This window comes from Anabrus simplex, chromosome 3, assembly GCF_040414725.1.
Source record: "Anabrus simplex isolate iqAnaSimp1 chromosome 3, ASM4041472v1, whole genome shotgun sequence".
NCBI lineage: Eukaryota > Metazoa > Arthropoda > Insecta > Orthoptera > Tettigoniidae > Anabrus > Anabrus simplex.
In genome coordinates, this window is record NC_090267.1 from 330,211,389 (window position 1) to 330,225,103 (window position 13,715).

The 13,715-nt window shown below is 39.7% G+C and overlaps 1 protein-coding gene across 1 annotated transcript in view; it reads left to right on the forward strand.

Moving 5' to 3' along the window:
• The window catches only part of LOC136866796 (uncharacterized), a 382,310-nt gene that overhangs the window by 269,990 nt on the left and 98,605 nt on the right, over positions 1 to 13,715 (forward strand). Inside the window, exons 18-19 of the mRNA XM_068226847.1 lie at positions 6,589 to 6,793; positions 10,481 to 10,506. Coding sequence (XP_068082948.1) covers positions 6,589 to 6,793; positions 10,481 to 10,506 — 231 coding nt within the window. The remainder of the gene's footprint in view (positions 1 to 6,588; positions 6,794 to 10,480; positions 10,507 to 13,715) is intronic.

Below are 13,715 nucleotides of genomic sequence, written 5' to 3' on the forward strand. Positions count from 1 at the left end.
TTGAATTACTGACTGCCTTAGGAGAAACCAGCATGGCAAGGTTATTTCATTTAGTGTGTAAGATGTATGAGACAGGAGAAGTCCCATCCGATTTTCGGAAGAATGTTGTTATACCTATTCCCAAGAAAGCCGGTGCTGACAGGTGTGAAAACTACCGCACCATTAGTTTAGTATCTCATGCCTGCAAAATTTTAACACGTATTATTTACAGAAGAATGGAAAAACAAGTTGAAGCTGAGTTGGGAGAGGATCAATTTGGCTTCAGAAGAAATGTAGGAACACGTGAAGCAATCCTGACCTTACGTCTGATCTTAGAGGATCGAATCAAGAAGGACAAGCCCACGTACATGGCGTTCGTAGATCTAGAAAAGGCATTCGATAATGTTGATTGGACCAAGCTATTTATGATTCTGAAGATGATAGGGATCAGATACCGAGAACGAAGAATTATCTACAATCTGTATAAAAATCAGTCTGCAGTGATAAGAATCATCGAGGGCTTTGAAAAAGAAGCAGCAATCCAGAAAGGAGTGAGGCAAGGCTGCAGTTTGTCCCCTCTCCTTTTCAATGTTTACATAGAACAGGCAGTAAAGGAAATCAAAGAGAAATTTGGAAAGGGAATCACAGTCCAAGGAGAGGTAATCAAAACCTTGAGATTTGCCAATTTTATTGTTATTTTATCTGAGACTGCAGAAGATCTCGAAGTGCTGAATGGTATGGATGAAGTCTTGGGTAAGGAGTACCAGATGAAAATAAGTAAGTCCAAAGCAAAAGTAATGGAGTGCAGTCGAATGAAGGCAGGTGATGTAGGAAACATTAGATTAGGAAATGAAGTCTTAAAGGAAGTAGATGAATATTGTTACTTGGGTAGTAAAATAACTAACGATGGTAGAAGTAAGGAGGACATAAAATGCAGACTAGCATAAGCAAGGAAGAGCTTTCTTAAGAAAAGAAATTTGCTCACTTTAAGCATTGATATCGAAATCAGAAAGATGTTTTTGAAGACTTTCGTGTGGAGCGTGGCATTGTATGGAAGTGAAACATGGACGGTAACTAGCTCAGAAAGAAAGAGAATAGAAGCTTTTGAAATGTGGTGTTACAGAAGAATGCTGAAGGTGAGATGGATAGATCGAATCACGAATGAAGAGATACTGAATCGAATTGGTGAGAGGAGATCGATTTGGCTAAATTTGATGAGAAGAAGAGATAGAATGATAGGACACATCTTAAGACACCCAGGACTTGTTCAGTTGGTTTTTGAAGGAAGTGTAGGTGGTAAGAACGGTAGGGGTAGACCAAGGTATGAATATGACAAGCAGATTAGAGCAGATGTAGGATGCAATAGTTACGTAGAAATGAAAAGGTTAGCACAGGATAGGGTGGCTTGGAGAGCTGCATCAAACCAGTCTATGGACAACAACAGGTTCTGTATTCTCCCAGGATGGTAGTATAATTAAATTGAAGCAAGGTTCTGTAAAGCAGTTGCTATCAATGGTATTCTGTAAGAAAGAAGTTAGTTCTCAGACAAAACTATCTTTACATCAGTCTATTTTCAGATCTACTTCGCTGTATGGGAGTGAAGCTGGGTGGACTCCAGATATAATATTCATGTTAAAGGTAATAGACATGAAAGTAGCATGGAACAAACAGGTGGGAACAATGGCAGGTACGTACTTGGAATGATGAGATATAAGCTAAGTTAGGAATAAACGCGATGGATGAAACTATGCATACAAATCAGCTTCTGTTGGGTGGTCATGTGAGGAAAATTAGTGATGATAGGTCACATAGGAGAAGAGGGTTGCTGTATGTTCCAACTTGGCTGGGACAGTCCCAGATTTGAGACCCTGTCCCTGCTGAGTCATAATTTTGTCCCAGTTTTTGTTTTAGTTTGCCATTACTAAATAGCTCTACCAATAAAATGAAGAATTGTATATTCTTCATCAATATACTAATCAATCCTGGCCAATGTTAAGTTGTTTGCTAGGGAATCTTTAGTACTAATTACCTGCCATCCGCTATATTATATGCTTTGTAAAACTTTTTGTTATGGCTTTGACTAGCTAGTATCTATTCAAAGCATCCCTGCAAGCATAACTATGAGATCTGGAAGAATCTGATACTTTTTTTTTTTCTCTTCAAGAGTTATCTGCAGGAAACATTGTCAATGTACTAAGTCAATATCTCAGCAGCTGCCTGCCAGTTGTGATGTTTCATTTTTATCTGGCAAGAAACTTTATTAACTGCACTGTGTTGTGCTCATGTATTTTCTTTCTTAGTAATCCGTGAAGCCAAAACTCACCTGCAAATTAATGAATGAAATACAAAAGATATCCAGTTTTATAAAAATTAGGTAATAAAGAAAGTGAGCCTTCATGGCTCAGATGGTAGCACATTGGTCTCTCACCGCTGGATACCGTGGTTCAAATCCCGGTCACTCCATGTGAGATTTGTGCTGGAAAAAGCTGAGCCGAGACAGGTTTTTCTCCAGGTACTCCGGTCTTCCCTGTTATCTTTCATTCCAGCAACACTCTCCATTCTCATTTCATAGCATCTATCAGTCATTAATAAATCACTTTGTGAGTGACGACCCCATCGTACTAATAGCCTACGCATGATTTATTCATTACATCTCTGACCCGGTCAAAGACTGGAAAACAGGTTGTAGGTAGGAAGAAAATAGAATTAGCTGTTATCATTATGGGAGTGTTCTTTGTAACAGACCCTGGACAATCTGATATCATAGATCATATAAAGAGCGGGGAATACCGAGCTGCTGTATCAGTAGCAGCTAGCTCAAATATTACATCATATTTCATGAACAGGGATGTTCAGGACAAGGCCCTTACATTAGCTGCTAAAGAAGCTACTCTTGCTTATCTATCTATCACTGTACACAAACATGCTTAGGATATACATCATTTATCAGAATAACAGTGTTCTGTGTCATTTTCATGCAAAATGGTGCATTCTACATCAAGAGACATTTGAATAATCATATATTCAGTTCCTAAGAGAAGAACTTGGGTAATGCAAGGAAACATAATATTTAATATAATACGAGAAAAACCACACATAATTAATGCCATGAGTGTATATTGTAACACTATGAACTGTAGATATTTAAACCGAATCCCTCAAAAACGCTAACCAGATTAACAGAAAATTTCATGAGTAGGCCTATTATAATTTATTCCATTCTCAATCTTTTAAATGCATGTAAACTTTGTAAATCTACAATTTACATGTACAAATTATTTCTTTCCAGGCAGATGTTATAAGTAAATTGTTTAAAATATTTAGATATAAGTTACTGTATAAACGAAAACCAGAGTCTTGCTATTAGGAGGAAACAAGCTCAGTATTACAGTATGAAAGCACTTGCACAAAATACTGAAAAATTAAAATAATAGGAGTAAACAATTAAATATTTCTCTTAGAGCCCTTCTACAGTTTATTTTAGTCTAAGATTGTTTTTAAGCAAGTAATTAATTATTTTCTTCAATCAGGGAAATCGCTCCCCACCTGGAAGTGAGCCGGAGTATACCAAGCTCCCCATTAAAGGGGGTTAATAATCACTGTCAGGTACTAGTTTTGACATACTACAGAGAAATTCTAAGTTCCCATGGAGAGAATTAAATATTTTTCCACCAACAGAGCATATAAAAAATTAGATCAACAATTAGAAGTATGGCTTTTCAGGCGTTTGCTCTATTAACCAGCGTTTCGTCTTAGGTCTGACACTAGACTCTTCAGAGTGGGATGTGTCAGATCCTACCCACTGATGCTGGGTCTGAAGAGTCTAGTGTCAAACCTAAGACGAAACGCTGGTTAATAGAGCAAATGCCTGAAAAGCCATACTTCTAATTGTTGATTTAATACTACAGAGGTCATTCTCAATCATTGACAAAAGTGAAATAGACAACATGGCAAGATCTAGAATAGTGAAAACTTCAAAATATGTGTAAAGGAAAAACAGCTATAATATGGTAAATGGTTCACAAGCATTTAAACTATCATAATTAAAAGTTGATAAAATAATCTTGCAAAGATTATACATCAATTTAAGTTATATAAGAAAATATTAAGCATAAATTGTGGGTTCCAATATACATTTTAAGTCTTGAAGTGTTGTGATTGTATGTTAAGATGCCTGTATTGCAACAACTTAAAAACAGCTAAAAGGCACAAATACAGATTTATAAAAAACAAGTACAATAGTTTAATCAGTTGTTATGAATGAGGAGTAGGCTGTTATTAAGTGCTGATTATGTTAAAATATTAATATCATTTCATTTCATCTGTCATTCATAAATCAGCGCCCCAGAGGAGTTCAACAGGCTTTGGCAGCCGGCACAATTCCTATCCTTGCCGCTAGATGGGGGTTTCATTCATTCCATTCCTGACCCAGTTGAATGACTGGAAACAGGCTGAGGATTTTCATTTATGTTAAAATAGTTGTAGTAATTCACGACATATTCATCATAGATATAAACATAAATGATCCATATTGACAAGGTTCACAATGATCCTGATACAGGGTCAGGGATGAGGTGATATGAAATTATATGGCATGATTTTATGGCCAGATGCCCTTCCTGATGCGAACCTAAGTTGAGGAGCTAATAAGGATGAATGATGGTGAATGAAATTGGGTAAGGAGGTGGAAGAAATTGGCGTGTGGCCCAGGAATAGGCACTGTTCCAGCATTTGTCCAGAGGTGCAAACCACAGAAAACCATTCTGAGGACAGCCAAGGGTGGGATACGAATCCACTTGTCTCCCAAATGTAGAGTTTGGCTCTATAGCCTTACCATTAACATTTGCAACCACTCCATTCGGTGTGAATGAAATCAAATATTTTATATGAAATGTATCTTAACTTATCCCATCTATATTTAATAATTTCATTTAAGATTATGCATTGATCCCCAAGAATAGAGACTGCAACATAGTCATATCCATTAAATTTCCTTCTATAGTTATTAATAAGATATCCTTTACTTTTTGTTTTGTTTACTTATGCTACTTATATGCTACCGGTACTTACTTATATGCTAAGTTTTTCTTTGTAAATAAGTAGCATGATATTTAAATGTAATGCATTAAATATCTCAAAAATTATATCTGATTAAGTGTAAAAAAGGGTCAAGAGCCCTAAATTCACTACTTTCTTATGAATCCATCCATCCATCCATCCATCCATCCATCCATCCATCCATCCATCCATCCATCCATCCATCCATCCATCCATCCATCCATCCGTCCGTCCGTCCGTCCTCCTTTATGTTTTATAAGTTGCATGATCTGAAATAGATTCCACAAGCTTTCAGCACATACTTCTAAGTTTATATGATACCACACTCCAGTTAAGACTTTCATGTGTATTTTTGTGGAACAATCATGGTTTTTGAGTCTCTGTTTGCCAAAAACACACATATGTTCAATAGGATTAATGTCAGGTGAGTTCCTAATTACTTTCGTATATGAATGTTGTTTTCACTGAAGAATTTCTTCACTTTCCTTGACAAGGAACTAAGTCTAGCTGAAAAATACTATCACCATCTGAAAACCATTTCCGCAAGTCACAAAGAACTCTATTTCACAATATTTTCATGTACCTGTCACTCTTTATCATGCCATCACTAAACTGTCCCAGACCTTTGTGAACACCCTAAAAACATCTTCAAGGGGTAGTTTATGGTCTGTTGCAAATGTGCTGAATATATTGGTGTATTCTTCGCTTGACAGATGTACTGAACTCCCAATCGCTGTACTTCAAAATGACTTTCAACACAAAAAATAACTTTCTTCCAGCATTTTAATATCCAATCCTGCTGACTTCATGCCCACAAAAGAACCGTCCTATGCATATCTCTTGTTAGTGTTTCTTTGGAGGTTTGCAGATTTTCCTTCCACCTGCTTGAAGTCTATGATGAATGTTGGTCACGTACAGATTTATTTCCCTGTCACCCATTTCGTGAGCCAAGTCCAGAGTGAAAAGAATGAGGTTTATTTTGCTTCTCTCAAATGAGAAAGTTGTCGTCAGTTGCCATAGTTTTCCTCTTCCTGCCCCAGTTTCTCTTTCACTTAATTTAGTTCAGCCAATCTGTTTGTGCTGCTGTATAATTTGCTTTACAATGTCTACACTGAAACAAAACTTAGAAGCCCTCTCTGTATCCTAGAGGCATTCTGCAGTAATATTACAATTGTGCTACACTTCCTGGGAGCCATATTCATTGAAGACAGATATTACAAATTTTACAAGGTAACCTCAAAAGTACAACACATGCAAATAAATGCACTTTTTGCCAAAAACAGTCATCACACAGGCAATAATTCATGATAATGTATACAAGTGTAGGATCTAAGAATAAGTTGTGTGTAACGCACTGCCACCAACTACTGGGAAAATTATAAAAAAAATAAATCTTATTACAATTAATTTGCATGGGACTGTAACTGTAAGACTGATTTTAGCACAGTTTTCACATGAAATTCCCCTTCTTCAAAATATTCAGATTATTTTTCTGTGTTATTTTGTTTATTTCACATAAATATACTGATATACTGATATTTTACTACACAGAGGAGTGCATAGCTTTAACAAGAGGTGTTGGGTATGGTCGTTTGGTTTACATAATGCCCCATTGGAGAAGAAATGGTCTTCATTTTGCACTCAAAGAATGGGACCCAGACCTTAGTGATGCTATAGTCTTCAGACTATACCCTCTAACAGGAACCAACTATATCAAATTGATTATTGGAGCATTCAAGAATGAAAAAATATTACTTCTGGAAGGGAGAGATGAAACTGGAATGAAAGGTTTGTTTAGTTGTCTTGCATTTTTATTCATTTCTAATGTGTAATGTTTTATAAGAAAACACTTAAAAGTGCACTAGAGCTCCTTTCATGTATAAAGGTAGTTAAGAAGATTGGTTTGGTATAAATAGATACGAAGGCAAGTCAGATGAAAACTTAAATATTTTTTCAATTTATTTTATTGAGCGAAAGTGGTACATAACTGTATCATTTTTCTATATAATTTCCATTACATTCAGTTCAAGTTCTTCAGCACTTACAAAGTGCATGATTTCCTCTAGAAAAAGTATCCTTTCATTGTCTCTGTAGCCACATGTGCACTGCCTGAACAGATTATCTTTGTTTCCATTGCCCCAAATATGACAATCATTAGGGGCACAGTCTGTTGAAAATAGTGATGTAGAAAACACTCAGAATGAAGGTCTTATATGGTTGCAACTGCTGCACGGGCATTATGCTGCTGAGCATTGTCATGTTGCTGCTGTGACTAACATGCATCATCATATTGAATTGTCATTTTTTGATGAATTTGAATAGGTTTCATACCTTCACTACTCAGAAACTGAATAACAGACTGCTGTTCTTCTATTGTTCTCGTCTGAGGTGAGGGTGGCCATTGTTACACTGGTACTTTGATGGTGTTTGCTTGCCTGCACAGTGCTGCCACCTATAAGATATTCATTAAAGCCTCTGCAACAGTAGGTACTGCCAACGGACAAAACCTTTGCGCGATACTTCAAATTTTAATACACTTCCAATGCTTTTACTTGACTCGTCCTCGTAGATAAACAGACAGATACTGATAGGATTTGTGAGAGGAAGTATCCTTGTCATACTCCAGTGGTGATTTCAAACAAGGCTGTATGGTACAGTATGTTCCATATTGTCTTCATACAACCTAAGAGAGTGAGATTCAAGTTTCTAAGGAAAGTGTTAAAAGCCCATGGCATTCTATAAATTTTTAGGATCACCCACAGTGACTCATGATTAGGGCCCGAAAGTTCATGCGCCAAATAAAACAGGAAATATGCATGCACATATGCTCTTAGAAAACTGAAAATATCCCCATAAATATGCACTATTTTAAATTGAAAGAATTAATGTCACTTGGCAGTAGAAAATATAAGTGATCCCATTTCCAATGTTGACTGATGAACTGAATCATTTATTTTAGAAAACTTTGTAAAAAGACTGTGAACTCAGATGAAACAAGTGGAAGGGGTGTTTGCAAGGAAGAAAATTTTCCTTTCAGACTCAATGTTCAAGAAAATGTAAATACAATGAAGCTGAACAAGGAAACATAGTTGCTCAGTATTTTATTAACGGTTTTACATTTTTAACATTTACCTTGAAAAAGTATGACACACACTTTTAAAATTTTACAAATACTTTTCTGAGACCTTCTCCGATTGTTTAAAAATTTATCCCATAGCTATCATCAACAACAACTACACAAATATTATTTTTGTGCATAAACAGAATTTTAACAGAAACAATTAAAGAGTATTGATACAGTGCACAAAATACTAACTTGTTTGCCCTTTAAGTCTGTGATCTACTCATCTTGGTATTCCTTGTCTATGTTGCTCTCCACTTCCATAATAGACCACTGGAGGATAGTGTCATAGAAAGCTTCATGCCCTGTGGTGTATTTGCTAAGCTTCTTCAGATCATTAATCTTTATATTGATTGATACTCTTCCAGACAGGCATGCTTGCATTGTTGGGAGTTCAGGAACAACGTCATACTTTTTCAAGGTAAATGTTAAAAATGTAAAACCGTTAATAAAATACTGAGCAACTATGTTTCCTTGTTCAGCTTCATTGTATTTACATTTTTTTTAACACTGAGCCTGAAAGGAAAATTTTCTTCCTTGCAAACACCCCTTCCACTTGTTTCATCTGAGTTCACAGTCTTTTTATAAAACTTGGGCCACCACATATTAAAACTGTAGATCATCACACTGGTTACTTGGTGGACAGTAGAACGCCATTTTACTGTCTTTAAGAATCATCTCAGCATACTGATCTGAAGTGTATACTCTGTCCACTTGTCGCACAAGATGTTTTATACACCCAAAAATCATGGTCATATGGTAGAAAGGAGTGTCCCTGATGGGGAAGTACTGAGTCACAGCCTCAAATATTCCCCTGTCATGAAGGTTCATTAGAAACCACACAACAGTGATTTTTATTTTGGCCGGATGGGTCATCACTGAAGTTTTGATAAGTCAAAACGAAAATGAGGTACTGCCAGTGAAGGTAAATATAAATGTTGTGTGATATGAAAAGGTGAAGTATAACAACCAGGGGTACAACAAGACGAACATGAAATTTTCTGCAGAAACATGCCATGTGATGTTGCTTGGCAGATTTCTAAACTAAACTCAATATTCTGTGTACAAACAAACTGATACAGAGACTTGACAGTTGATGGGCTTTTTCCTTAAACGTGTGTGTTCAGCTTATGGCAAATGATTCATAATATGTGTAAATCTAATTTGCGATCAAAATGTCACTTGATGATGAAGTTGTTGATTCCCATAGGGAACCTGGAACATTTGATGGCCAGGCAGGCATTAATTTTTTTAAATGTCACTTGATGGGTTTCTGAAATAAACTATGCAATTGCAGTTTACTGTAAATTCATCATTTTTCACAAATTTTCAATTGAATACTTTGTCTGTTGTCTCTCAGAACACTTTTGAAATACCAATATTGGTTGGTCCATTATTAGACATTATAAATTATCCAGCTAACTAATTCCTGGTTGCCAGTGTTTCACCCCAGTGTGCTAAGTTGGGCTTATCAGTTAGTAAATGGCACAAGACGCATGGCCAGTACATACCATGGAGGCTTTTTCTTTTCCTAAGTTTTCATTCCCCTCCTTGAAGGTTACGCCTACCTGGCCAGGAGTTTTGGCAGGTTGGGAAAGGAGCAAGGGCATTAGTAAGATGGGAATTTGAAATGAGGAAGAGGGAAGTGTGCATGGGAATTTTCCCCTTCTTTTTTATTTATTTTTTATTATTTTTACTTTTAATTTTTTCTTTGAATTTTATAAATACAAGTGTGTAATAATAGAGTAACACATAACAGTTCTTCTGTTGTAAAGATGTAAGCCCAGACTCATAATAAGTTTAATAATAATAATAATAATAATAATAATAATAATAATAATAATAATAATAAAGGCAATAATAATTTGATTTACAATACATGAACATTCTCAGTAATAGATGCACATAACTTTTAAAATATTATTTAACAAGTATAATATTATGTATTAGTATAACAACAAAAAAGAAACAAGAATAAGTTCATAATATAATTTAGCTGACTGAGTTGAATACAGAGAGTGATGGTATAGGAGGTGAACGGGAAGGATGACATCCTGGACCCCTACGCTTATCATAAGTGCTGAGTGTGACCTGGAGTATGAATGCTATGAGTAGGGACAGGTGGGTAACAGTTCTAAGGTTCCCGTCATGGTCTTTGCGTAGTCACCACCGTAGGGTGGGAGGGGAGGGAATGAAAAGGTGATAGGGGGTCAGGATGAAGTGTGGGGAGGGAGCAGGTGGACCACGGAGGAGCTGGTTTAGGAGGGGATGATCACGGGCTAGGCTCATTGGATTGCTCGTTGGAAATGGGTGAGGATGTAGGTATCTAGTTTCGGGAAGGGGAAGATGTCGTAAAGATCCAAAGTGTGGTAGGTGAATAGAAGGCGGAGGGCATGGTGGGCGGTATAACATTCGATGGAAAGGAAGGGGCGGAAAAGATTGGGGTGGGAATGGGCCACAGCTGCCCAGGCGGTGAGGCTGTAGATGACAGGGGGTCGAACAAATGTCTTGTAAGTAAGGAGGAGGAGGGAGGAATTCAAACCCCACCGGGTGCAAGCCAGGCGACGCACCAGGCGAGCATGGGTGGTAGTCTTGGTTTTGAGGTGAAGGAAATGGGGGCGGAAGGTGAGGTGCTGGTCGAAATGTATGCCGAGGTATTTATGGATGGGTTGGGTTCAGATGGGTGTGTCGCGAATGAGGAGTTGAAGTTGGTTAGGGTCACGGATACTAAGGGACATGCCACAACAGTGACAGAAGAGAATGGCTTGGGTTTTAGTAGGATTAAGCTTGAGGTGCCATTGGTCACACCAGGATAGGAAGGAATTTAGGTAAGGTTGGACTTTGCAGTTGATTACTGAACAGAATAGAGAGGGGCAAGGATGGCAGTGTCATCAGCAAATAAAAACAGATGAAGCAGTTGAGGAGGTTGGGGAATATCGGCGACGAACAGTATAAAGAGGAGGGAGGAGAGCGGAGAATCTTGGAGAACACCCAGGGTGAGAGGAAAGGGTGAGGACAGCTGGTTATTGATGGAGATCTGAGTGATTTGGATGGAGAGGTAGGATGAAATGAGCCAGACGTAGGAAGTTGGGATAGCAAAGAATCAGAATTTGAACAGGAGTGCAGGGTGTCAAATGGAGTTAAAGGCAAGGTGGAAGTCAAAAGTGATGAGGAGTGTAGGACGGGCACAGTTGAAATTATTCAACGTGATGTGGACAAGGCATAGGAGTTGGTCATTTGTGAATAGTCCAGGATGGAACCTGAATTGGGAGGTGGGAGAGAGCAAATGGTTATTTTGGAGATGAGGGTGGAGACGATGGATTAGGATTTTGGCAAGGACAGTGATGAGAATGATGGGGTGATAGGAGTCAAGTGCAGAAAGTAGTTTGCCTGGTTTTGGAAGGAGGAGCATGGTGGTGTGTTTTCAAGAGGTGGGATGAAACCTAGTTCTGAGGATGGAACCATAAAGGGTAGCCAGGATGGATAAAAGGGGTAATGGGGCTTGACGGATATGAAGGTAATGGGTTTTGTCAGGTCCTGGGGTGGTGTTCCAGGATTTAGAGAGGACAGATTGGATTTTGGATGGTGTGATGGGCGTGTCTAGGGGGTGGTTGGAAAAAGTATGGGAAATGGAAGGAGTGAGTGGTGGGGAGGAGACCAGGGTAAGGTAGAGTTGTGAGTCGGAGTAGTCAAAATCGGAATCTAGACATGTATTGAAGCGGTCGTGAAAGTGTTCGGCAAAGATCTCCAGGTTTTCCATGGTGTTGGCTGGAGCTATGCCGTGATTGAGAATCGGGTATAGGTGTGTGGACTTGGAGCCTAGGAGACTATTGAGTTTTCACCAGTATTTAGAGGGATGGGTGTGAAGAGAATTGAGGGTGGTACAGGTTTGGGCCCAGGAACGGCAGGAATGGGCAGCAAGGTAGTTGCAGATGGATCAGAGTGTTTGGTGGTGAAGATGAAGGAAATACTGTATGGGTCACGGGAGAATGTGAATTCTTGAAGATAGGACTGGGAGAGCTTTTGTAGGTGGACAAAGTGCAGTGGAAGTCTGGGCTGTGATGGGGATCTGAGGGTGGTTGGGATACTGGAAGCAGAAGCAGAGGAGATAGCGGAAAGGATGAATGTGTTGAGGTTGTCGACGGATTTCTGGTTGGAGAGAGGAGGAGGAGGAGGAGGAGGGTTTTCTAGGGCTTGGGACAGATGGGTATGGTAGGATGGCCAGTCTGCTTTCAAAAAGTTAATAATGGGGATTGGTGGTGGAGGGGAAGGGTGATTGTAGGTGGAAGGTATCTGGAGGAGGGTGGGAAGGTGATCACTGCCGATGCTGGGTAGGAGTTGGACTTGCGGGAGGTGAACGAGGGAGTTGTGGGTTGTGATGGCATCCGGTGTGGTGTTGGAGGTGGGGCAGGTATGGCCTGGTATGGGGACGAGGGAACAGTCTCTGTCACTAAGAAGGGATTGTAGGTCATTGAGTTTGTGCCAGGATCGGTAGGTGAGGTTGAGATCAGCGAGGAGCAGGAAGTGGGGGAAGTTGTCAGAGAGATAGGTGAGGTAGTCGAGAGGTAGGGGAATGTGTGACTGATGGTAGACGGTAGTGAGATGAAGGATTCAGGATCAGAAGTAAACAGTTACAGTGATGGATTCTGGGAAGGAAAGGGGATGAGGAGGGATGTGGTTACGAATAGGAAGGGATGAGTGGGTGGCAATAACTGAGCCCACATGGCCTACATTATGGGTGTGGTCAGCACGGGGAAATGTAAAGCCGGGGAGGTGGGCAAACTGATAGGGGCCCAGCATGGTTTATTAAGGAGGAGGACATGTGAGGGGTATTGGGTGGTGAGAGCTTGGAGTGAAAAGATTGGAAGATGATGGAGATGGGTGTACGGGACCTGTTTCTGGAAGGGACTAGGGCAATGATCAAACTAATATTTCGAGGATGGTGAAGTTGAAATGGGTGTTTAGGCTAGAGTGGGATGTCTGGAAGTGCATGTTGAGGGATTGGTTAGCAGGGGCCTTGAAGTTGTGCAAAGACTAAGGGGCAGTGACAGGGATGGATGTTAAGGAGGGAGATGGTAATGAATCAGATGATGTCCTCAAGGGTTGGGGGTGGAAAGAGGAAGCGGGTTGATTGGGTGGGGGTGTCAACGGTGCGGACAGGTGCAACCAGTTCAGGACGGTTGTCAGGTGGTGCAGGGCGGGACTTACATCGGTGGGGATAAGTGGCATGGGATTCCCCACAGGTGTTACATTTAGGGGGGCGTTGGGCATCAGGACAGGGGGATGTGGAATGAGCTTCTGAGCAGTGACCACACACCGGATGGCCAGCGGTACAATGCGCAGTGGTATGTTGGTTATAGGCCAGGCATCTTTTACACCTTATGGATTGGGGAGCTGAAACTCAGGAGGGTCCCACTCTACAGTGGTTGCGGAAGATGGATACTCCACTGTTCAGGATCCGGTCGACATCCTCAGTTGTAGGGAGGAGGATCCATACCATGAAGGTGGGCCCATTGGCGTTCTTAATGCGGAAGGCTTTCTGAACCGGAACACCCTC